This window comes from Eretmochelys imbricata, chromosome 5 (assembly GCF_965152235.1).
Source record: "Eretmochelys imbricata isolate rEreImb1 chromosome 5, rEreImb1.hap1, whole genome shotgun sequence".
NCBI classification, from domain to species: Eukaryota; Metazoa; Chordata; order Testudines; family Cheloniidae; genus Eretmochelys; species Eretmochelys imbricata.
Window position 1 is genome coordinate 65,420,887 of NC_135576.1, and position 23,750 is coordinate 65,444,636.

The 23,750-nt window shown below is 39.8% G+C and overlaps 1 protein-coding gene across 12 annotated transcripts in view; it reads left to right on the forward strand.

Annotated features, from left to right (window-relative positions):
* PAM (peptidylglycine alpha-amidating monooxygenase) overlaps nt 1-23,750 on the forward strand; it is a 223,932-nt gene that overhangs the window by 87,825 nt on the left and 112,357 nt on the right. For all 12 annotated transcript variants that reach the window (XM_077817250.1, XM_077817254.1, XM_077817257.1 and 9 more), the window contains 2 exons: nt 7,160-7,217; nt 23,046-23,133. In XM_077817250.1, the coding sequence (XP_077673376.1) occupies nt 7,160-7,217; nt 23,046-23,133 (146 nt within the window). The remainder of the gene's footprint in view (nt 1-7,159; nt 7,218-23,045; nt 23,134-23,750) is intronic.

The window sequence follows — 23,750 nt, forward strand, 5'->3', positions numbered from 1 at the left end:
AAACCCTCATAACCTATCCATAAATATTACTGAACAGTTAAAAAGGAAGTGGTGAAAGGTGGAACATGTAATTATGGTCCCAATCACTGTTTGTAAAGTATCTGGCATGTAGAACTGCAAGTAGGTTAGCATTGACTCAAACAGCTTGTGTTAGGTTGTTTAACTTTAGCTTTGCAGGCTAGTAGTGTATTAATCTTTTGAGAACATTGTATATAGTTGTGCTCCATTGTCCATAAAAATGGCCATACTGGATCAGACCAAAGGTCCATCTAGCCCAGTATCCTGTCTTCCGATAGTGGCCAATGCCAGGTGCCCCAGAGGGAATGAACATAACAGGTAATGAAGTGATCCATCCCCTGTTGCCCATTCCCAGCTTCTGGCAAACAGAGGCTAGGGACACCATCCCTGCCCATCTGGCTAATAACTGTTGATGGACCTCTCCTCCATGAATATATCTAGTTCTTTTTTGAACCCTGTTATAGTCCTGGCCTTTACAGCCTCCTCTGGCAAAGATTTCCAAGGTTGACTCTGCGTTGTGTGAAGAAATGCTTCCTTTTGTTTGTTTTAAACCTGTTGCCTATTAATTTCATTTGGTGACCCCTAGTTCTTGTGTTATGAGAAGGAGTAAATAACACTTCCTTATTTACTTTCTCCACACCAGTCATGATTTTATAGACCTCAATCATATCCCCCCTGAGTTGTCTCTTTTCCAAGCTGAAAAGTCCCAGTCTTATTAATCCCCCCTCGTATGGAAGCTGTTCCATTCCCATAATCCTTTTTGTTGCCCTTTTCTGAACCTTTTCCAATTCCAATATATTTTTTTGAGATGGGGCAATCACATCTGCACACAGTATTCAAGATATGGGTGTCACTCTGTTTATCTTTTGCTGTGGTGTATTCTAGGTTAGAAATGCAAATGTATGAAAAGGTTTCTGTCATAAGAACTTTTCAGGTTCTTGAAAAGTGACAACACCTTAAAAACAAATATGGAGGTATACCAAATAATAGACCATATTAGTTTGATATCTGTTATTTCCCATTTATAGCAAAATACACAGTTGCAAAAACTTTCAATTCCTGATACCCCACAGCTCACACCAACACTGGAAAAAACAACAGTAGGGATAACTTAGTGGTGGAACATCTCAAAAAGTATATCTTAATTATTCATTAAAGAAGGTGGACCTGTATCTATGAGATATTCAGCGGTTCTCAAACTTCTGTAATGGTGACCTCTTTCGCACAGCAAACCTATGAGTACAACCCCCCTCCCCAATAAATTAAAAACACATTTTTTTATATTTAACACTATTATAAATGTTGGAGGCAAAGTGGAGAGGCTTACAGCTCATGACCCCATGTAATAACCTTACGACCCCTTGAAGGGTCACGAACTCCAGTTTGAGAACCCCCAAGATAGTGAATATTAATACTCAGAGATTTACGAATACTAGCTTAATAGTAAATTGCAGTGGCCATAAATGTTGACGTTTCTTTTCTAAAAAGATGACAAGCAGAGTACAATATATTTTTATACAGGTGCTTTTATTTTAAAATGAATGACTACAAAATAGTGTTTTTCCTAAAGTCTTCATGTAAAATGGTCTTAAGCATGATGTTCTATTGGTCTCTTGCCTTTCTGATTTTTTTTCTAACATTCTGGCTATACCTTGGTAGCAAGGGATAGTGGGAGAAGCTACTGTTTCTTTTCATTTATGTAAACCATCTTGCATAATTTTGCTGATATATAAATATTGAACAGCAATAGTTTACTATTGCATCTTTCTCAGATCCTGTTAGAGGAGAGGCGCGTGCACGGGTACACACCCTACCTACAGCAGAGAGAGAAGAGACAAACATAGAAAAAACAGAATTAGTGGTGTTCCTCCTAAAATTAATATCCCATGTAACTTTTTTCTGTGGAGAAGTGTGGGATATTAACATTTAGAGGTGAATTACCAAAACTAGAGCTTTGTTTCGACAGAAGGAGACAGGTGTGGAGCACGGAAGTAGGTCTGAGAGTTATCCACAGATAGTTGAATTTGTTTTTGTGGATCAGATTACCCAGAGATAAGGGGTAGAGGAAGAAGAGATAGGAATAAGGACAGAGTGATGTGGAACACCAATAAAAAGCTGGAAGGCAGATGAGGGAGATCATCCAAAGGGCACACTGAAGCAGTAATTAGAGAGGTAGGAGGAAAACTGAGAGAAGACGCAGTAACAGAAGGCAAAGGAGGACAAGATTTCAAGAAGAGGAGCATGGTTGACTGTGTTGAAGGCAGCTGACAGGTCAAGGAGGATGTGGATGGAGTACCGGTTCTGAGACTTGACTAAGAAGTCACCAGAGGTTTTGATGAGAGCAGTTCCAGTTGAGTGCAAGGGACGGAAGCTGGACTGGAGAGTGTCCAGGATAGAATAGTGGAAGAGGTCTGCAACTACAAGCAGTGCATTCAATGAGCTTAGAGATGAAAAGAAAGAAGGGAAATGTGACAGCAGATGGAGAGGCAAGTGCGGTCAAGGATTTTTAAGATGAGAGAGATGCTAAAGTAAGTTTGCATTTTTGGGGGAAGAGTCAGAGGAGAGTGAGAGGTTAAGAAGAGTAAGGGATGGGATGAGTGAGCCTGAGGGAGATCAGGCGATGGGATGGTATTGCTGAGGCTCTGTCTCCAAACAGCACATTGTCTGCAGCAAACATTCCTTATTTGGACAGTTCCCAGTGTTGCTTTATATAGCAAAAGAGAGAAGTTGAGCAATATTCTGGTATTCTGGTACAAAATGTCCCATAAATTCTTGCAGTTTATCAGGGAAACTTTTTGTCTCAGAAAGTGCGCAAAGTAACCAGGGGACATCCAAAGTAACCAGGGGACATCCATCCAACCAGGGGACATCCATAGACTTGATTTTGACTAACAAGGAGGAATGGGGTTGCGAATCTGAAGGCTGAAGGCAATTTGGATTTGATCATAAAATGAAAGATATGATTCTAAGGAAAGGAAGGAGTGAGTGCTGCTGAATAAAGACAGTGGACTTAAAAAAAAGCAGATTTTAACAAACTCAGAGATTTGGAAGGTAAGGTCCCATGGGAAGCACCTCCAAGAGAAAAAGAAGTTCAGGAGAGCTGGCAGTTTTTCAAGGAGACAATATTAAATGCACAACTGCTAGCTATTTTGATACGAAGAATAGCGAGGGGGCAATATGGCTCCATCAAGAATGACCTGAAAGTTGTAGAAGAATCCCACAAAGAGTGGGAACGTGAACAAATTGCTAGGAGGAGCACAAAAGAACAGCACAAACATTAGAGACAAAATCAGAAGGGCTAAGGCACAAAATGAGTTACTCCTTGGCAGAGTTATAAAAGGCAATAAGGAGAGATTCTTGAAATATATTGGGAGCAAGAGACAGACAACGAAAAAGTTGAAGGTCCTCTACTTAGCATGGAAGGAGAGCTAATAATAGAAGACATCAGGAAGGCTGAGGTGTTTAATGCCTGTTTTGCTTGTCTTCACTGAAAAGGTAAACTGTAAACCAGATACTTAACACAATCAATATTAAGAAAAATAGCAATGTATACGTTCAGGCCCGGGCTGGAGCCTGAGCTCTCAGACTCTTCCCCCCTTGTTGGATTTCAGAACCTCGGCTCCAGCCCTACTGTGAACATTTATATTGCTATTTTTAGCCTTGCAGCCCTAACCACGCAAGCCCAAGTCAATTGACCCAGGCTTTGAGACTCAGCATTGAGGGTTTTTCTTTGCAGTGTAGACATATCTTGTGGTGCAATTGCCAGGAAGGCTAGTATTGTTCTGGAGCATATTAACAGGAAAGTTGTGTGTAATACATGGGAGCTAATTGTTATGCTCTGCTTGGCACTGGTGAGACTTCAGATACAATATTGTGTCCAGTTTTGGACACACATTAAGAAAGATGTGGACAAATTGAAGAGGGTCCAGAGGAGAGCGAATAAAATGTTAAAAGATTTAGAGATCCTGACTTTTGAGAGAAGGTTTAAAAAAAAACTGGGCATCTTTCATCTTGAGAAAGGAAGACTGTGGGAGGGGGACATATAAGGGTAGTTAAGCACTGAAATAGGCTTCCAAGGGAGGTTTTGGAATCCCCATCATTGGAAGGATTTTAAGAACAGGTTGGACAAACACCTGTCAGGGATGGTCTAGGTTTACTTGGTCCTAGCTCACCACTGTGAGTTGAACTAGATGATCTCTTTAGATTCCTTTCAGCTCTACATTTCTATGATTTTATGATTCTAAGACTTCAAGTTTTGTTGTTGCTTTAGGACTGGCAGAGTACCAGAGTGAGAGACCCTAAAGCAATGACTGTGATTAATTCCTTCCTTTACTGTGTCATCTGTTTTCAGTAGATTAGAGTCTGAGTTTTCTGACAGATTACTTAAGAGCCTTTGGCAATATGCTAAGATATAGAACACTTCATTGTAAGCGTAAGTGTAAAAAAAGAATGGGTGTGAATGTGTGTGGTGTTAGATTGGATTGTGTGTAGAATAATGAAAACCTTGCCCAGGACATTTTACTACTTGGTTACATACTGTAATAGTAGGGCAGAGAATCACCATTGTGATTCAACAACAGCTGAAACAAATGTACATCACACCACCCGATTTGATGCCCCTTAATTTCCAATGATGTGTATGGATTCATATATTTCTTAATCCAGAAGAGGGCCAATAGATCTAGTATGATCTCCTTTGTAACACAGGCCATAGAATTTCACCAATGTACTGAGCCCAATTACTTGTGTTTGGCTGAATCATCTCTTCCAGGAGGCATCCAGTGTTGATTTGTAGAATCCAGGAAATGGAGAATCCACCATTTCCCTTGGTGGTTTGTTCCACAGGTTAATCACCTTCACTATTAACATTTTGTGCCTTTTTTTATATTTTAATTTGTCTGACTTCAGCTTCTACCTGTTAGTTCTTGTTGACTTTCAAAACACTGAACAGAGTTTGTTTCTTGATTTACTTGAAGTTTTATTTTTAAACATGCTGCTTGTGAACCCAAAGATTTAATGAAAAAAAGTAATGTGCAGAGTGTGTTGCTCTTTCAGTTCCTTTGAGAGTTATATTTTCAGTGTTGACTCCACAAAGGCACCTAGCTAGAATATATAACCACACCCAACATCAGCTGTATCATTTGTCCTTCTCTGCTTTTTCCTAGCTCCTGGCAAAAGACACAACAACTTAGCATATTGCTTTTTCTTATCTAATAGCGTACATAGCTGATCTATGTAACCACATAGTCTTATCAACGTTACACCTGTCCTTCCTCCTCAGTTATATCTGATTATTATTATTTAGGCATGTTTGCTGTATTTTGTCTTAAATTATATTGTAAGCTATTTAGGACAGAAACTTTATCTTGCTATGTATTTTGTACAGTGCTTACCACAGTGAGGCCCCTGTCCTACTAGAGCTTGTGGGCGCTAGTCTAATAAAAATAGATGATCTCTCTCGTTAAGAAATTATGCCCTATAAAATGTTCATGTTAAGATGCAGTAGTGAATGGTATCTTTTTTTTTTTCCTCATCTGATACCATAATATAAATATGATATTGTTGGCCTCAGAGACAAACTGATATCTGTTGGGATATAAAGAAACCATGGTAGCAAGCTAACTCATACATCATACAGTCTCCTTGGCCAAGATCTTTATAGAAGAGCATTGCTATTAATTGTGATTTTTGCTGGACAGAGTTTATTTTTATGGCGCCTGTCCTATAACCGGCGGGCAAAGATGGGATTGACTATTTAATTCACGTTGAGGCCAGTGCAGTCCATCACATCATTATTCTGTTTTGCAGTATAGTTCACACACCATAGCAAGCATACCCCATGCTCTGAATTGGTAGGTTATTGCCCATTCTACTGATGAGCCTCCTGATATTATTAGGTTGACAGGGATCCAAAAATTTCCATTTAATTCGGTCCATCTTTTGATGATTTTAAAATCCAGTCTGAACCCTCAGGGTAAACAATGGATTTGGCAACCTGCCTTTAAAATATGATGATAGCTTTTACGTCAAAAGGACTGATATGCAGTCTTTTGGTGGTTTTTGGAAGCTTTCAGTTTTCATAAAGAAAAACTTCCTTTAGCATTGTTCTTGTTCATTCTTTTCACCCCTCTCCTTCCCTACCAGTGACTTCATTTGGAGTTCTGGGTACTCAGCATCTCTGAAAATATGAACCAAGTTGTTCATAACTGCAAAAGCAGTTGCTGATACTTCACTATGGCCACTATCTTGGGTTCACAGTGACTGCAACTGGCATTGTAGTAGTTCACGTTTAATTTTGAAGTATCTACTTGAGCACTTCCAATTTTTAAGTGATGTGCATTTAATGCTAAAACAAATGTTTTATTGCCCCAAAAGCATCAGTATAGACTTGAAGATGGTAACCATGAATTACATGTGATGGCTGGACTTCCTAGTGCATCTCATGGGACCATTCTCATGTCTCATGGGAACAGTGACCTAATTGCTCTTGAAAATGATGGTTCTGTACAATTAACAGTTGAAGAGAACTGAAAATAATATTTTGTGTTGCTTCTGTTCTTTTCCATTATTTTTTTTTAAAGGAGTACATTCTTTTCCTGATGCTCTGGCATAGTTCCAATTCATTCTAATTGGAGTGAGGTGCATGCATTAAAAAAGAACATATAGTTTTTAGATTGCTGCTGCTCTAGCACACATTTTCAATATTAATAAGCTTCGTGGCAGAAATAGACCACTTACTTAAGTCTAGGGACAAGCAAAGAATTTCTGATTCAGGTAGATGTGTATCTAGCCATGACTTACTGCTGTTTTCTAGAATGCAGTAAGTTATAGATTATAGTCAAATAGAGAAAAAATATTCAAATGTCCAATAAGGTGTTGTTTTATTTAGTGTGCTCCTTTGATTTACTTTGTATGATTGGATTAGAAGGCAAGTAACAAGTCTCCCTTTCTCTATGTTCTTAGTTGTTGGTTTTTTGGATAGCCTTAGCAAATAATTTCCATTTATGAGGCTATAAGTTTGGACAATTGCTTGTTCCCATGTTTTCAGTAGAGCAGAGTTTCAATGTTAGAATTATTTTATTTCCATTCTAACAAAGTACAATTTTAAGATAATTTTTATTCTTTTTTGTTTCTTTAATAGTCTGATACCTACCTCTGCATGTCATTACATCTGCCAGTGGATGAGGAAGCCTATGTAGGTGAGTATGAGCTAAAGGGAAAAACCTGATCAGGACTTTTTGAAATCACTCCACAGCTTTCTTTGACTCATAAGAACTTAATCTTTTACTGTCAAAGTTTCTAAAATGCATTCATCATGCCTAATGCAGAAACAAACTAGAGAGAGCCACTTAGAGTCAAGATAACAAACTGTATCTGGGGAGATTCATGAGTAATAGTAGTTAAGGAGCTGCATGCAGATGCCTATGGCAGCTAATACCAAGCAGTCCCATTTGTGAAGTATTGGCTTTCTGTCTGTGGCTGGATATTTAATTCCATTCTACTGAACAGACTGTTTATTTACCTGCTAGTACAGGCAGTAAATCCTCTGCACTTATCATCAACAATGGGCACAGTAAGATTTTATTCGTCAGCAAAAAATGTCGTTTTTTTTTTTTTTTAAATATATTCTGGCATGAATGAGATAACAAATAAATTGACAGGACCTACTATAGTAGTATCAGTGTTTAAATCAAGTAAGTAGATCACTAAAGTAAGCACCAGATGTTCAATATGTCTTCTGGGTAGCTTCAATTTTATTCTACTCTGCTTCTAAACAATCTAGTTGTTCAGGAAAGGAAGGAGACAAGCAAATGGTTCATTTGACTGAAGTTAGTTTCATTTTCATGATGCATTGTAAATACTGGGAAAGGAAAACAATGGTAATGCTAGAGCCCCTGTATTTTTCTACTTCCTTCTGCCAGAACGAGCCTTAGTGCACTGTATGAGGTGATCAATAAATGGGTTGAAAAGTATATATAGTTGCTGGTGGCATATTCTGAGTATATTTTCATGTGGAGCTCCCCACAGGAATTGACCCACAAATCTGCAATAGGACAATACCCTTGAATTTTTCACCCCTATATAGTTCTAATTGCCATATCAAAAATAAAAAAGTAGGAACTGTCAAGAAGCAAAGCAGCCCATAGCTGCAGCATTATTTTGTGGTTGTGAGATTGATGCCTGTAAAGAAAAAAGCATGACAGGGTTATCAAAGTAGTTCAGTCTTTAATAAACTATTACTCACCATACAGTGTGTGTAGTAGACTGTGCTGCTTTAGTTTGGTTAGAAAAATGTATATTAACCTAGATTATAGGCAAGTTTATGCGTAGTACTTCAATTAATTTCAAAATTGCAGCAGTTCCTTTCTTAGGAAATTTACTGTGAAAACCTTTTTTTTTCTTTGCAGTACTTTTTTTAAATTTTTGTATTTACAGCATTAAATATGTATGAAATGTTTTGTTGGTTGTTGTACGAGTGACTTACCAAAGAGCATGGTTTTTAAAAAAAAACACAACCGTGGGCGAATTCACAGTAGTTGTGAATCATGTAAGGCGTCAGTGATGATCCAGATGAACCCCTTCATGTCTGTAAAAAGGCAGAAGCATAGCTTTTGGATACCTGTGTCTCCTGAGGAGTTGCTCTTCTCGTTTTTAGATGGTTTAAACCCTTTGTTTCACTTGTTCCATAACATGCATATATTACAACTGGACGTGTAATAGGTGAGCGCCTTAGGTGAATTAGAAATTCCAATTTCCACCATCCAGAATGATTCACTGCAGCTTAGTGACGTGTGTGTGGGCGATTTCAACAGCACAATGATATTCCTATATCTGCCTTGTATTGATGTTGTGGGCATCTTAGGTCTCTAGTGCTCTTGCCTCCACAGATGTTGTCATTCTCATTTTCCTTAAAATGCCTTCTTTTTCTTTAATTTGAGTTCTGTCAGATACCAGCAGGCAGCAAAGTACAGAGGCTCTTATTCCCTCTTCCTCACGTGGTTTCTGTTTAAGATCAGAATCTTGAGGATATTCCTGTGTGCAGCAAAAGGACCAATTTATCCCTACTTCTAGGGGTATGTCTACACTGCAGTGAAAAGTATGATTGCAGCCCAGTTTGGCATACCTGCACTAGCTTTGATCTAGACACACTGACTAAACATAGCATTGAACATAGCATAGTACGTATCCTGAGTCCCTGGGGTGCTTGAGCAACCCACACTGCCTGTGGTGCCATGTCTTCACTGCTGTTTTTAGGCATGTTGGCTAGGTTAAAGCTAACGCTGGTATGCCAAGCTCTGCTGCCACCACACCTTCAACTGCAGTATAGACATACTGTAGGAGACAGAGATACTAGTCCATGAGGTATTTGGATGCACTATTTCACAGCTCTTTCTGGAGCAAGGATGTTGCCTACTCAGTACCAGGTGCTCTGGATGATTATTAATAATGCACAAGTTAATGTTGTGTAAACTCACAGTTCAATCAATCAATGACATAGAGTATGATACAAGGCAAGGCAAAGCTTGTATAGATCCACCAAAAAGAAACTGCTCCAGATGCCAATCGATATCCAGGAGAACAAGAGGGAATGGATCCGCAGAAATAAAATTCTCAAACTGCAACCATCATAATTTAGATTCCCAAAATAAAATATTACATTTTACAAGCAAAGTTTACTTTCTAAAAATAAAATGTGATATATTCCATTGCTCTTTGCAGTGGTGTTGTAGCCGTGTTGGTCCCAGGATATGAAAGACACAAGGTGGGTAATATCCTTTTTTGGACCTGAAGAAGAGCTGTGGAGCTCAAAAGCCTGTCTCTTTCACCAACAGGAGTTGGTCCAATAAAGGATGTTATTTCACCCACCATATCTCATTCTAAAAATAAAACAGTTGGAAGCAATAGAGTCACACTTGCAGCTGTATCCAGTGTATGTTGTGCATAGATAAAAGCCACAAGAGTCCTCTGTCTAAATTGACCAACCTGATCCAGAGCCTGTCCATAGACTATATTGACTAGAATTATAAGTTAACTCTTCATAGAATCATAAAAAGAAAAGGAGGACTTGTGGCACCTTAGAGACTAACCAATTTATTTGAGCATGAGCTTTCGTGAGCTACAGCTCACTTCATCAGATGCATACCGTGGAAACTGCAGCAGACTTTATATATACACGGTATGCATCTGATGAAGTGAGCTGTAGCTCACGAAAGCTCATGCTCAAATAAATTGGTTAGTCTCTAAGGTGCCACAAGTCCTCCTTTTCTTTTTGCGAATACAGACTAACACGGCTGTTACTCTGAAACCTGTCATAGAATCATAGAATATCAGGGTTGGAAGGGACCTCAGGAGGTCATCTAGTCCAACCCCCTGCTCAAAAGCAGGACCCATCCCCAATTAATTCATCCCAGCCAGCGCTTTGTCAAGCCTGACCTTAAAAACTTCTAAGGAAGGAAATTCCACCACCTCCCTAGGCAACGCATTCCAGTGTTTCACCACCCTCCTAGTGAAAAAGTTTTTCCTAATATCCACCCTAAACCTCCCCCACTGCAACTTGAGACCATTACTCCTTGTCCTGTCCTCTTCCACCACTGAGAATAGTCTAGAACCATCCTCTCTGGAACCACCTCTCAGGTAGTTGAAAGCAGCTATCAAATCCCCCCTCATTCTTCTCTTCTGCAGACTAAATAATCCCAATTCCCTCAGCCTCTCCTCATAAGTCATGTGTTCCAGACCCCTAATCGTTTTTGTTGCCCTTCGCTGGACTCTTTCCAATTTATCCACATCCTTCTTGTAGTGTGGGGCCCAAAACTGGACACAGTACTCCAGATGGGGCCTCACCAATGTCAGACTTCTATTAGAAGATGAACTTCATAATTAGCTGTTGAGTGTTATTCTAGATGGCCTTTTTTAGGGATAGCTATGTATATTCTAGTAGACATTGCCCATTCGCTGTATGATGTTCTTGGGATAGAGTCAAAATGTCAGGATTGGATGCTTATTGGAACTTGTTGAGCTTCCACCTTTCTCTCTCCTCTAGGCCCATGCATCTTGACTAAAGGCTATTTCTATTTTTGTTGTGTAGATCCCACCATTGACTTTAAGCTGAATATACATATATATCCTGTAAAATGAAATTAAATGCCTGTGAGGTAAACCAGATGAGGAGAATTGTCTTGAAGTTATAAGTGACAATCCCTAATATACTTAAAACAATCATCAAGATTTTTTCTAAATATCTTCATAAATGTTTGGTTATTTTTATTTGGGCAAATAGAAAGTGTCTTCACTCCGACTGGTGCTGGCATTGCTACAATCTGTTTTTGACTACTGAGCAGTTGTCATAGCTGAAGGGTGTTCTACAGACACTCAGAAGAATTGAGTCTGACAGCAAGCCACTCAGCCAAGAAATTTGACTATCATCTTCATCCCTTTACTTTTGCTCACATGGCTGACCAGTAAATAAATGTCTTTTTCTTATTGACTGATGGTGAGCCTTTATCTGTCAAACTGCACTATACAAATGAGATGGAGCCTATTTGCAGATGGAAATAATTTGATTTATTGCTTTTTTTCCCCATACTCCTGAATGTTGCTGGTTTGTTACCATAGTATTGCATATTTAAACATGATCATTGCCAGGTGACATTGCTCGCTGCTAAAGTAACACATCTAGGTTCCTTTGTAATCCATCTAACAGTGAGTATTCATATATCCTGGTCAGTCTTATTACATTCCTGAAAAATATGATAGAAAATTATTTTTAGGGAGTGGGGAGGTGGGGGGGGAACTGTTTCTTAAAAGGGTAAGAGATATAAAGTTAATATCTTTAAGGATAGCCATGTTAGAAAGGATTAGTTTAAATTGTTAAACTAGACACAGTTAGAATCAATTCCCCCTTCATCTCCCTCAGAGTTCATAATACAATTGATGGGGAGCTCTGTGTTGGGAAGGGAGGCCAAGTTTCTTTATATAAATACAGATATTTAGTATGTCCCTAGATTGCAATTCTTAATTCGGCTAATCTCCTTGTAGCATAATGGCATTTATAAATTATATCACTTTTTTATATTACAAAATACATTGAGGTTGAAGTTAAAATCCCAGCTGGAAGATGTATGAGTGAAGATTTGAGCAAGAGTATTATTTTCAACTACATAATGCACACACTATGTTTGCTGGGTGAATTTAATAAATAACATAAAAGGATTATATACAGAGCTGGTTGGAAACTTTACAACGAAACTTAGTTTTGTCAGCAAATGCTGATTCTCTGGAGCAAAATGTTTCACTTAATCTAATGCAGATTTGTCAAAACTTTCTCTGAAACACAGGCAAGCTTCTGTTGGAAATCTGCTGGTGTTCCAGGGTCACAGCTCTGCAGCAGACAACCTAGCAGCCCCCGGAGCCCCAGCTAGAACCAGATCTTTGGGGGCCACGAGGCATCTTGCTCTGTGGCAGGGATCCTGGCAGGGATCCTGCCAGGGCCCAGGCTGAAGCCATGGTTTCCTGGGGCTGTTAGGCTCCCTATTTGAGCCAGGGTTCTCAAGGCTTCCAGGGTTATCATAGAGCTGGGAGCCTGGAAGTCCTAGAACCATGTCCCAGTGACCTCCCCTCTGGGGCTGTCCCACCGTGTAGACTGCACAAGGTTGGGGACTTTCAGATTCCAGGGCCATCTGGCTCTCTGGGCTGCCTGCTTAGGAGTAATGGGATTGGAGTGGGAAAGAGGCCTAACTTAATGGATGAGTTTATGGTTGTCCTCGGGTAAGGGCATAGGTGCTATGGTTTTACACCTCAATCTTGAGGTCATCTGCAAATATCATTGCCACTCTGCTCCTGTTACCTGTCTAGTGTTGTGCTATACAAACTATTCAGGTGTTTACAGCTAAACTCATGTTCATTGCTTATGCCTGAAGTGCAGGTCTGTAGTTTACAATTGTGGATAGATAGAGGAGAGGTCAGAGAAGGGAGGTAGCTATAGTCATATATCTCTATGTAGAGGCTGGTGATTTCCTGCTGTCTCTCATGCCTCTAGTGCCAAAGATTTAGGCACTCAGGGTGCAGCTGGAACACAGAATTGCAGGACAGCAGTCTTGGAGAGCTCCCTTTGTGGGCTCGTCCATTCTCTCCCCACCACAAGGTGGGCTTGCAAAACTTAGGAACTCCTTGAGCCAAAAAAAAACACTTACAGTCCAGACCAAAGTTCAATGACGTCAATGGGAGCCTTTCAAATAACAGTGGGTCAGGCCCTTACACTGAGTATGCATGCATATCTAAGTATCCATTTGTTTTCACCTTTAGACATAAGGAAACATTCTACTTAGTGTTCTCAGCATGCAGTGTTCTAATAGTTGTATCTGTGGCTTAGATTAAAACATCCCAACAAAGACCTGAGGCAAAACCTTGATCACCTTGATTGATCGGTCTTTCAGCACTCATATAGATTGTGCCAATCACAACGCACCACAAAACATCAAAGAAAAAAAATCGCAGTCCTACTGGTATCAGACCAATAGATTGGATATCTATTGGTGTCAGACCAATACCACTGTCTTTTTCTTCAGTATATAAAGTAACATTCAATTTCAATTTCAAATTGTGCATTATTGTGAGAATTTAAAGGGAGACTATCAATTATGATTGACTGTAATCAGTTAAAAAAAATAGTTAAAAGCAATTGCAGGTATTACTGTATATATTACCGTATATATACCGATGGATTCCTTCATCAAGTAGTTGCTGAACCGACTAGAGGGGATGCCATTTTAGATTTGGTTTTGGTGAGTAGTGAGAACCTCATAGAAGAAATGGTTGTAGGGGACAACCTTGGTTCAAGTGATCATAAGCTAATTCAGTTCAAACTGAATGGAAGGATAAACAAAAATAAATCTGCGACTAGGGTTTTTGATTTCAAAAGGGCTGACTTTCAAAAATTAAGGAAATTAGTTAGGGAAGTGGATTGGGCTAAGAACTTCTGGATCTAAAGGCCGAGGAGGCCTGGGATGACTTCAGTTCAAAGCTGCAGAAGCTATCGGAAGCCTGCATCCCAAGAAAGGGGAAAAAATTCATAGGCAGGAGTTGTAGACCAAGCTGGATGAGCAAGCATCTCAGAGAGGTGATTAAGAAAAAACAGAAAGCATACAGGGAGTGGAAGATGGGCAGGATCATCAAGGAAAGCTACCTTATTGAGGCCAGAACATGTAGGGATAAAGTGAGACAGGCTAAAAGTCAAGTAGAGTTGGACCTTGCAAAGGGAATCAAAACCAACAGTAAAAGGATCTATAGCCATATAAATAAGAAGAAAACAAAGAAAGAAGAAGTGGGACTGCTAAACACTGAGGAGGAGTGGCGGTTAAGGATAATCTAGGCATGGCCCAATATCTAAACAAATACTTTGCCTCAGTCTTTAATGAGGCTAATGAGGATCTTGGGGATAATGGTGGCATGACAAATGGGAATGAGGATATGGAGGTAGATATTACCATATCTGAGTTAGAAGAGAAACTCAAACAGCTTAATGGGACTAAATCGGGAGGCCCAGATAATCTTCATCCAAGAATATTAAAGGAATTGGCACATGAAATTGCAAGCCCATTAGCGAGAATTTTTAATGAATCTGTAAACTCAGGGGTTGTACTGTATGATTGAAGAATTGCTAACATAGTTCCTATTTTTAAGAAAGGGAAAAAAAGTGATCTGGGTAATTATAGGCCTGTTAGTTTGACATCTGTAGTATGTAAGGTCTTGAAAAATATTTTGAAGGAGAAAGTAGTTAAGGACATCGAGGTCAATGGTAAATGGGACAAAATACAACATGGTTTTACAAAAAGGTAGATCGTGCCAAACCAACCTGATCTCCTTCTTTGAGAAAGTAACAGATTTTTTTAGACAAAGGAAACGCAGTGGATCTAATTTACCTAGATTTCAGTAAGGTGACTGATACTGTGCCACATGGGGAATTGTTAGTAAAATTGAAAAAGATGGGGATCGATATGAAAATTGAAAGGTGGATAAGGAATTGGTTAACAGGGAGACTACAGCGGGTCATACTGAAAGGTGAACCCTTAGACTGGAGGGAGGTTACTAGTGGAGTTCCTCAGGGATCGGTTTTGGGACCAATCTTATTTAATCTTTTTATTACTGACCTCGGCACAAAAAGTGGGAGTGTGCTAATAAAGTTTGAAGATGATACAAAGCTGGGAGGTATTGCCAATTTAGAGAGAGACCGGGATATCATACAGGAAGATCTGGATGACCTTATAAACTGGAATAATAGTCATAGGATGAAATTTAATAGTGAGAAGTGCCAGGTCATGTATTTAGGGATTAATAACTAGAATTTTAGTTATAAGATGGGGGCGCATCAGTTAGAAGTAACGGAAGAGGAGAAGGACTTTGGAGTATTGGTTGATCACAGGATGACTATGAGCTGCCAATGTGATATAGCCGTGAAAAAAGCTAATGCGGTCTTGGGATGCCTCAGGCGAGGTATTTCCAGTAGGGATAAGGAGGTTTTAGTACCGTTATACAAGGCACTGGTGAGGACCTCACCTGGAATACGGTGTACAGTTCTGGTCTCCCATGTTTAAGAAGGATGAATTCATACTGGAACAGGTACAGAGAAGGGCTACTAGGATGATCCGAGGAATGGAAAAGAGACTCAAGGAGCTTGGCTTGTTTAGCCTAACTAAAAGAAGGTTGAGGGGAGATATGATTGCTCTCTCTAAATATATCAGAGGGATAAATACCAAAGAGGGAGAGGAATTATTTAAGCTTATTACCAATGTGGACACAAGAACAAATGGATATACACTGGCCATTGGGAAGTTTAGACTTGAAATTAGATGAAGGTTTCTAACTATCAGAGGAGTGAAGTTTTGGAATAGCCTTCCAAGGGAAGCAGTGGGGCAAATGACCTATCTGGCTTTAAGATTAAACTCGATAAGTTTATGGAGGAGATGGTATGATGGGATAACATGATTTTGGCAATTAATTGATCTTTAACTATTCATGGTAAATAGGCCCAATGGCCTGTGATGGGATGTTAGATGGGGTGGGATCTGAGTTACTACAGAGAATTCTTTCCTGGGTATCTGGCTGGTGAATCTTGCCCATATGCTCAGGGTTCAGCTGATCGCCATATGTGGGGTCGGGAAGGAATTTTCCTCCAGGCCAGATGGGAAGATCTGCCTGATCACTGGCACTGATAACTTGCTGGAGGATTCTCTGCTCCTTGAAGTCTTTAAACCATGATTTGAGGACTTCAATAGCTCAGACATAGGTGAGAGGTTTATCGCAGGAGTGGGTGGGTGAGATTCTGTGGCCTGCATTGTGCAGGAGGTCAGACTAGATGATCATAATGGTCCCTTCTGACCTTAATATCTACGTATCTATGAATCTTTCCAAAGTTTTATTATAAAATTTCAAAAGGAATATGCATTTGAACTGTCACAAATAGGAACTATGGACAGAACACCGATAACATTTGATCTTCCAAGTAACAGAACTGTAACCAGTGTTGGTGAAAAAACAGTTTTAATTAAAACCACTGGCTCTGAAAAAATCCATTTTACGGTGGTTTTATCGTGTTTGGCAAATGGATCAAAGCTCCCTCTTGTTGTTTTTAAAAGAAAAACCTTGCCTAAAAACATGAAATTTCCTGCTCGTGGTGTCATACGTGCACACAAAAAGGGATGGATGGATGAAAGTGCAGGACAGATGGATGAGGTGAAAAATGTGGCCAAAAATATGAAAACTACTTTGGCTGTAATACCTGGAGGCTTAACTACAGTTCTACAACCACTTGATGTCTGCCTGAACAAACCCTTTAAAGACAGGCCACGCAACATGTGGTCTGAATGAATGTGCTCAGGCATAGTAAAGTTGACAAAAGGCGGGAATCTTATGAAGCCCAAAATCAATCTGGTTGCCCAGTGGATCAAGGACGCATGGGTGTCCATTCCTCGGAAACTATAGAAAAATCATTTGGGAAATGCTGTATCAGCAATGCACTCGACGGGTCAGAAGATGATGCCATATTTGATGATGACACAGCAGAGGCTGATGAGAAGGAATCTGAGTCTGAAGACGACACTGCTGACATCTACAATGACAATGCAGGTGCAGCTGTGACTGAAGCAGAGTTTAATTAACTGGTTGGTGAATCAGAGACTGATTCAGATTTTGAAGGATTTTAAGACTTTTTAAAGTCTCATATTGTTTTGTTTTAAATGTCCATTTACTGATTTTAAATATTGACTGTAATTCTGAAGGTTAATACATATTTGTTCAGTTATTATTATAACAGGTTTTTCGTTAATTACATTAAAATAATTCTAGCAAAACTTTTGGGTATTTCTTGTGATGCCAGCTTTTAAAATATAGCATGGGTTGGAAAACTTTGGCTCCCAGCCCACCAGGGTAAGCCGCTGGCGGGTCGGGATGTTTTGTTTACTTGGAGCGTCTGCAGGCCAGGAGCCCCTTGGCTCCCAGGGGCCGCAGTTTGCCATTCCCAGCCAATGGGAAGCATCCTGCAGCTCCCGTTGGCTGGGAACGGCAAACCGCGGCCACTGGGAGCTGAGGGGCTCCATGCCTGTGAACGCTCCAGGTAAACAAAACGTCCCGTCCCAACTCGCTAGCAGCTTACCCTGGTGGGCCAGGAGCAAAAGTTTGCCAACCCCTAAAATACAGGGTATTCTTATTAAAGGGTCATACAGCTTATACTATTTTTACCTATCCATGGGGGTCGGCTTATAAACAATCAGGCTAATGAACGAGTATATATGGTATATTTGCGCCTGCTAATTTTTATGGTTTTACAGTTACATTTTCCGGTTTTTAAAAGAAACATTTTATTTTCTCTGAAATTACTACAGTTGAAATATTAGATGTTAGTTAAAACAGCAAGTAAAATTATTCAGACAGAAGTGTGGTGTGTTTTTTGATTGAGATTTTTCTTTTTTTTAAGTTAACTGTGTTTCCTTTAATTAATACAGAAAGGCCAGCCTTCAAGAAAGTAAATTACTCACAGTATAATTTCCACATGTGTCAGATTCTACAATAAAGATAATCCTGTTTCACATTTATGAACTATTTACGACCTCCTTTAGAAAACTTATTTCTTGCTTAAATTGTCAATAGCAGCTTAAAATGCTTATGAATCAAGTTGAGAACTTCACATTAATGACACATTGTCTCATTCAAGAGTTAATTGTAATTTCACTATTGAGACACAGTGAGTAAAAAGGTGGAAACAAAAGGTCTTTAATACGGAATTGTTCTATGATTATGGAATAAATAGAATTTGCAGGCAAAAACAGCACTGAATACATATTTTTGTAATGTGCCTGTTACAGTGGGATCTGGATGCTCTGTATACATGGCTTAAACTGGATCACTAGCATTTAAAATGTGAAGAGCAAAACCACAATGCTATTAGACAAAGAATCGAGACATTTGAACATTGACCTTTACCCATTTGTCCAGGATTTCAAGGCACTCAGTCACAGAAAGCTTTAGGCAAGGTGGCCATATTCACTTTTAAACACATCTGTAGCTTAGCAGGAGTAAATTCTGTAGATGTAGACCATATATGTGGTGTTTTGGAAGGAGAGGCAGTCTTAGCTAATTTTGATAAGCAATTTATTTAGGCAAGCTCCCCACTTTAAAATCTATTTCAGGCTTCTTAATTCTTTCTGAAAAGTATTTGTTCTTAGCAATCCCCCAGTCACATAACGTAGGAAGATAGACTTGGATTTTTAAAGAATTCTAAGGGCATTAGGCACCAAGCTCCCATTGCACTTCATTGGGATTAATTCTTTTAGGCACCTTAGAAAATCCCAGTTGTAGCCTGTATTCCTGTATGCATCTGGTGTCCAGCTGACCTTTCTCATAGAGTGAGAGGTTTCACTTGAATAAGGTTTAGTAAATTGGGAAGAGTGAGACCCAGAGCATGAGTATTTGACCCGTGCTTGAGCTGGTAAGGCAATTAGGAGAAGGGCTTCTGTTTCCCCATCAGCTAAACTTTCTCAGATCAGCTCCAGTGTAAGAACACATGCTTTTTTGTTTGTTTGTTTTAATTTTGGTTTGTTTATTTTTTCCCTACCTCCTCTTTGAGTCATCTAAAATACATAGTCCATATCCTGTCTTTTCAGAAAATGAAGCAAAAGGCTGGTCTGTTTTCTCTGAAGTTCTTTAAGTATCCACTGATAATTTATCATTTAATTGAGGTCCTACGGGCAAAATATGATGATTTGATGGCATTAGCTGTGAAGTCAAGGGACTATCCTGAGAGATTTTACTTCACCACTACTGAAAATAAAGATTTGTAGCCACTTATAAGCGAATGATTAATAGTGATTAACAGCAAGTATCTGACATGGGGAGCACAACCAGTGTTCGATCATTCTCAGGACAGGTGGATAATGAGGAAGAAATCATGAAAATATTTGGATGTCAAAGGCAAATAGAGAGCGAGCATGGCTGAGGAAGACAAATGGTTAAGAGGGCTTCTCAAGAAATTCTAGTTTTTATAAAAATAGCCTAATTTTTGGATTTTGAGATATAGCTTGACTTGATGCATGTATACTTTCATAGAGTTTAAGGCGGAAAGGCACTTCATCAGATTATCTCATTTGACTACCAGTATATCACAGGCTGTTAGATTTTATTGATATTGCCCTAGATTATGCCCAAAGACTTTAGTTAGACCGAAAGAAGATTCTATATTCAATTCTTTCTTCCCCTTTCTACTATCTTACGAGACTATAGTATTTTCTCTTTGGAAAAAATAAGTACGTAGACATCTCACACCATACTTTGAGTTGTTTTGGTGATACTGTGCTGTCAGTTTAAGTATCACAACTCACAGATGATTTTGTAGCATCCTGAGGGAATTGTTAAACTCCAGATGTCATCTTGGAATTGCTGCTTCTATTATTCCTTTGCTGATTGCTTTATAGCTTTGTTTTCCGATGCATAAGCATAACTAAAATATTTAAATATTCTTTTGTAATATTAAACAAAGCTTTAAAATAATGAACTGGCCCCAGGCATTCTTCTCCAAGAGAGTGCTTGGCTGTAAACTGCTTTTGCACAGTTTTGTGGCTCCTGTGGGGCAATGCTTTTTAAAATGTCAATAGACCGCATTTCAGTATTGCCTCTGATTGATTCTCCCCCCTCCCCGCCCCCCAGTTGTGCAGTGGTTAAGTACTTAATATATTGCCAAAAAAACAAGATGGGGCAATCACTTGAAAGGTGCTCATTTCTTCAATTCATAACATTAAATTAAGGGATAGGGTAGTTTACATCCTGTTGTTTTTAAGTGATTCTGTCAAGTTAAAAATGATATTAAAAATGCTCTGCTTGTAGTTGTAAAGCACTGTCCTTCAACAGTGGACGTTTTAAGAAACAGTTGAAGAGCTGTGTGTGGCTTGAAAGCTTCTCTCTCACCATGGAATCATAGAATATCAGGGTTGAAAGGGACCTCAGGAGGTCATCTAGTCCAACCCCCTGCTCAGAGCAGGACCGATCCCCAACTAAATCATCTCAGCTAGGGCTTTGTCAAGCCTGACCTTAAAAACCTCTAAGGAAGAAGATTACACCACCTCCCTAGGTAACACATTCCAGTGCTTCACCACCCTCCTAGTGAAGACGTTTTCCCTAATATCCCACCTAAACCTCCCACACTACAACTTGAGACCATTACTCCTTGTTTTGTCTTCTGCTACTGCTGAGAACAGTCTAGATCCATCCTTTTTGGAACCCCCTTTCAGGTAGTTGAAGGCAGCCATCAAATCCCCCCTCGTTCTTCTCTTCTGCAGACTAAATAATCCCAGTTCCCTCAGCCTCTCCTCATAAACTCATAAACACAGCTACAGACTAGGGACCGAATGGCTAGGCAGCAGTTCTGTGGAAAAGGACCTAGGGGTGACAGTGGACGAGAAGCTGGATATGAGTCAGCAGTGTGCCCTTGTTGCCAAGAAGGCCAATGGCATTTTGGGATGTATAAGTAGGGGCATAGTGAGCAGATCGAGGGACGTGATCGTCCCCCTCTATTCGACATTGGTGAGGCTTCATCTGGAGTACCGTGTCCAGTTTTGGGCCCCACACTACAAGAAGGATGTGGATAAATTGGAGAGAGTCCAGCGAAGAGCAACAAAAATGATTAGGGGTGTGGAACACATGAGTTATGAGGAGAGGCTGAGGGAACTGGGATTGTTTAGTCTGCGGAAGAGAAGAATGAGGGGGGGATTTGATAGCTGCTTTCAACTACCTGAGAGGTGGTTCCAGAGAGGATGGTTCTAGACTATTCTCAGTGGTGGAAGAGGACAGGACAAGGAGTAATGGTCTCAAGTTGCAGTGGGGGAGGTTTAGGGTGGATATTAGGAAAAACTTTTTCACTAGGAGGGTGGTGAAACACTGGAATGCGTTGCCTAGGGAGGTGGTGGAATCTCCTTCCTTAGAAGTTTTTAAGGTCAGGCTTGACAAAGCGCTGGCTGGGATGATTTAATTGGGGATGGGTCCTGCTTTTGAGCAGGGGGTTGGACTAGATGACCTCCTGAGGTCCCTTCCAACCCTGATATTCTATGATTCTAAGTCATGTGCTCCAGCCCCCTAATCATTTTTTTTGCCTTCCGCTGGACTCTTTCCAATTTTTCCACATCCTCCTTGTAGTGTGGGGCCCAAAACTGGACACGGTACTCCAAATGAGGCCTCACCAATGTCGAATAGAGGGGAACGATCATGTCCCTCATTCTGCTGGTAATGTTCTTACTTATACAGCCCAAAATGCCATTAGCCTTCTTGGCAACAAGGGAACACTCTTGACTCATATCCAGCTTTGTAGATATTGGTCTACAGACAGAATTTGGTCCAATAAAAGACATTACCTCACCCACCTTGTCTCATTTTAAGAAAGTCATTTAACTTTCACCATTTTGTTTGTTTACTAGCAATTCCTTCAGCTCTGACAAAAAGCTTTTACTCTTTTTTCTTTTGTGGTTTCGGGCATGAACTAGAACAATGTTTGGGTTGCAGATGCTGCCAGAGTTGTGTTTGAATCTGGGTGATGGTTGTTAGATTTTTTTTCAGAATGTAATGGGAACTTTTTGGTACCCCTAAGTCTTGACTCATTTGTATCGTTGTATGATACCTGATATTATATACTGATATCTGTGAGCAAAACTAGCCATTTGTTTGGCTATTTTGCCTAACCATGTGAGCAGTTTTAGTGGGGCTGCTCTCCCCTCTCCCCACATCGATTAGTTTGGGGGAGAAGGTTGAATGGATGTTCAGGGGATGTGACACAGTGCTTGGAGGAGAGGAATGGGGAAGATGCAAGAGCCTTGCTTGGCAAGACTGGGGCTGGCCTGTCCTTCTCCTTGGGTTCTCCATCTTCATACTGGCTGTGCGAATGGGCTGGCCCATTGTCTTTCACATGCTTCCCGTCCCCTCACCCTCCATTTAAAGTCTCTCCCGGGATTTTCAAAAGCCTCTAACTTCTATTAGCTGCCTCATCTGTCCTACAGGAGCTGTGGCTTTAGGATTCTGTGGGTCTGACCAAATGCCTATTTTTGGATCAGGAAGGATTTTTTCATTTTGGGCCAAATTGGCAGAGGTCTGGTAGGGTTTCTTGCCTTTCTCGCAGCGTCATGGAGACACAGTTGGATTGAAAGTGGTAGGATTTGAGATATGATATTTAGAAGTATGTCTGGACAGGGAAAAGAAGGTATAATCCATTCAGTATAATTCCTTTTTGTCCTGTAGTAAGAAATTGACATTGAAAAACAACAAAAACACAACTTGCAATATACAGCTCTTCTTTCTGTTACTTAAACACTCTGGCAGTGCTGAGCCCACACATCAGAGTGAACACAAAAACCAAAAAATTATCCCTGTTCATGACACCATGAACAAACGATGGTATAACAATATCTTCATTATGCACCTAATGGACAATCTCAAAATGGTCTGCTGTAGTGAGAATAAAACTCACATTTATACTAGTTTATTAATTTGTCTTTCAGTTGACTTCAGGCCTCAAGCAAGCATGGACACGGTCCATCACATGTTACTTTTTGGATGTAACGTACCTTCTTCTACTGAGAATTACTGGTAAGAGTTACAGGCTCATATCGATTGTTTTGCTTTAACATGTCAGTAATGCTGACTTATCTTCATGCACACATTTTATAAGGCTCTCACAGATTTTAATTGAGGAAAAAAGAAGGGAAGGGAGAAGAAACACATTCAGTTCTTATTCCTTCCAAACCTTATTTTTGAATGTTTTTTGTTAAACATTAGATACAAATATAAGCCTTACATTTTTGGTCCCAGGAAATTTGCAAGATTTACCAATCCACAGCAGTGGCTCATAAAGAAGAACAGTTAAAAATTTTCCCAACATCAGAATTTGAGTTGCCCCTTGTTGTACTGTTATCTGCTGTGTTCAAGTTACTGAGAACTCCTTAATTCGAAGCACTAAAACGCAACACTGAGGCATGGAGGCCCAGATTTTTAAAAATGGGAGCCTAAAGTTTAGGCTCCTAAGGCCATATTTAGGCTAACTAAGAGGCCTAACTTTTACAAATGCTGAGCATCCAGAAGCTCCCTTTGAACTATAGTAAATAGTTATTTGACTGTGGGAGTAAGAAGAGCAGGATTTGGCCCTTAATCTGGAAGGTTCCCCATTTATGGTAGTTTTATGGTGAGGACGTGAAAATTGGTTTTGT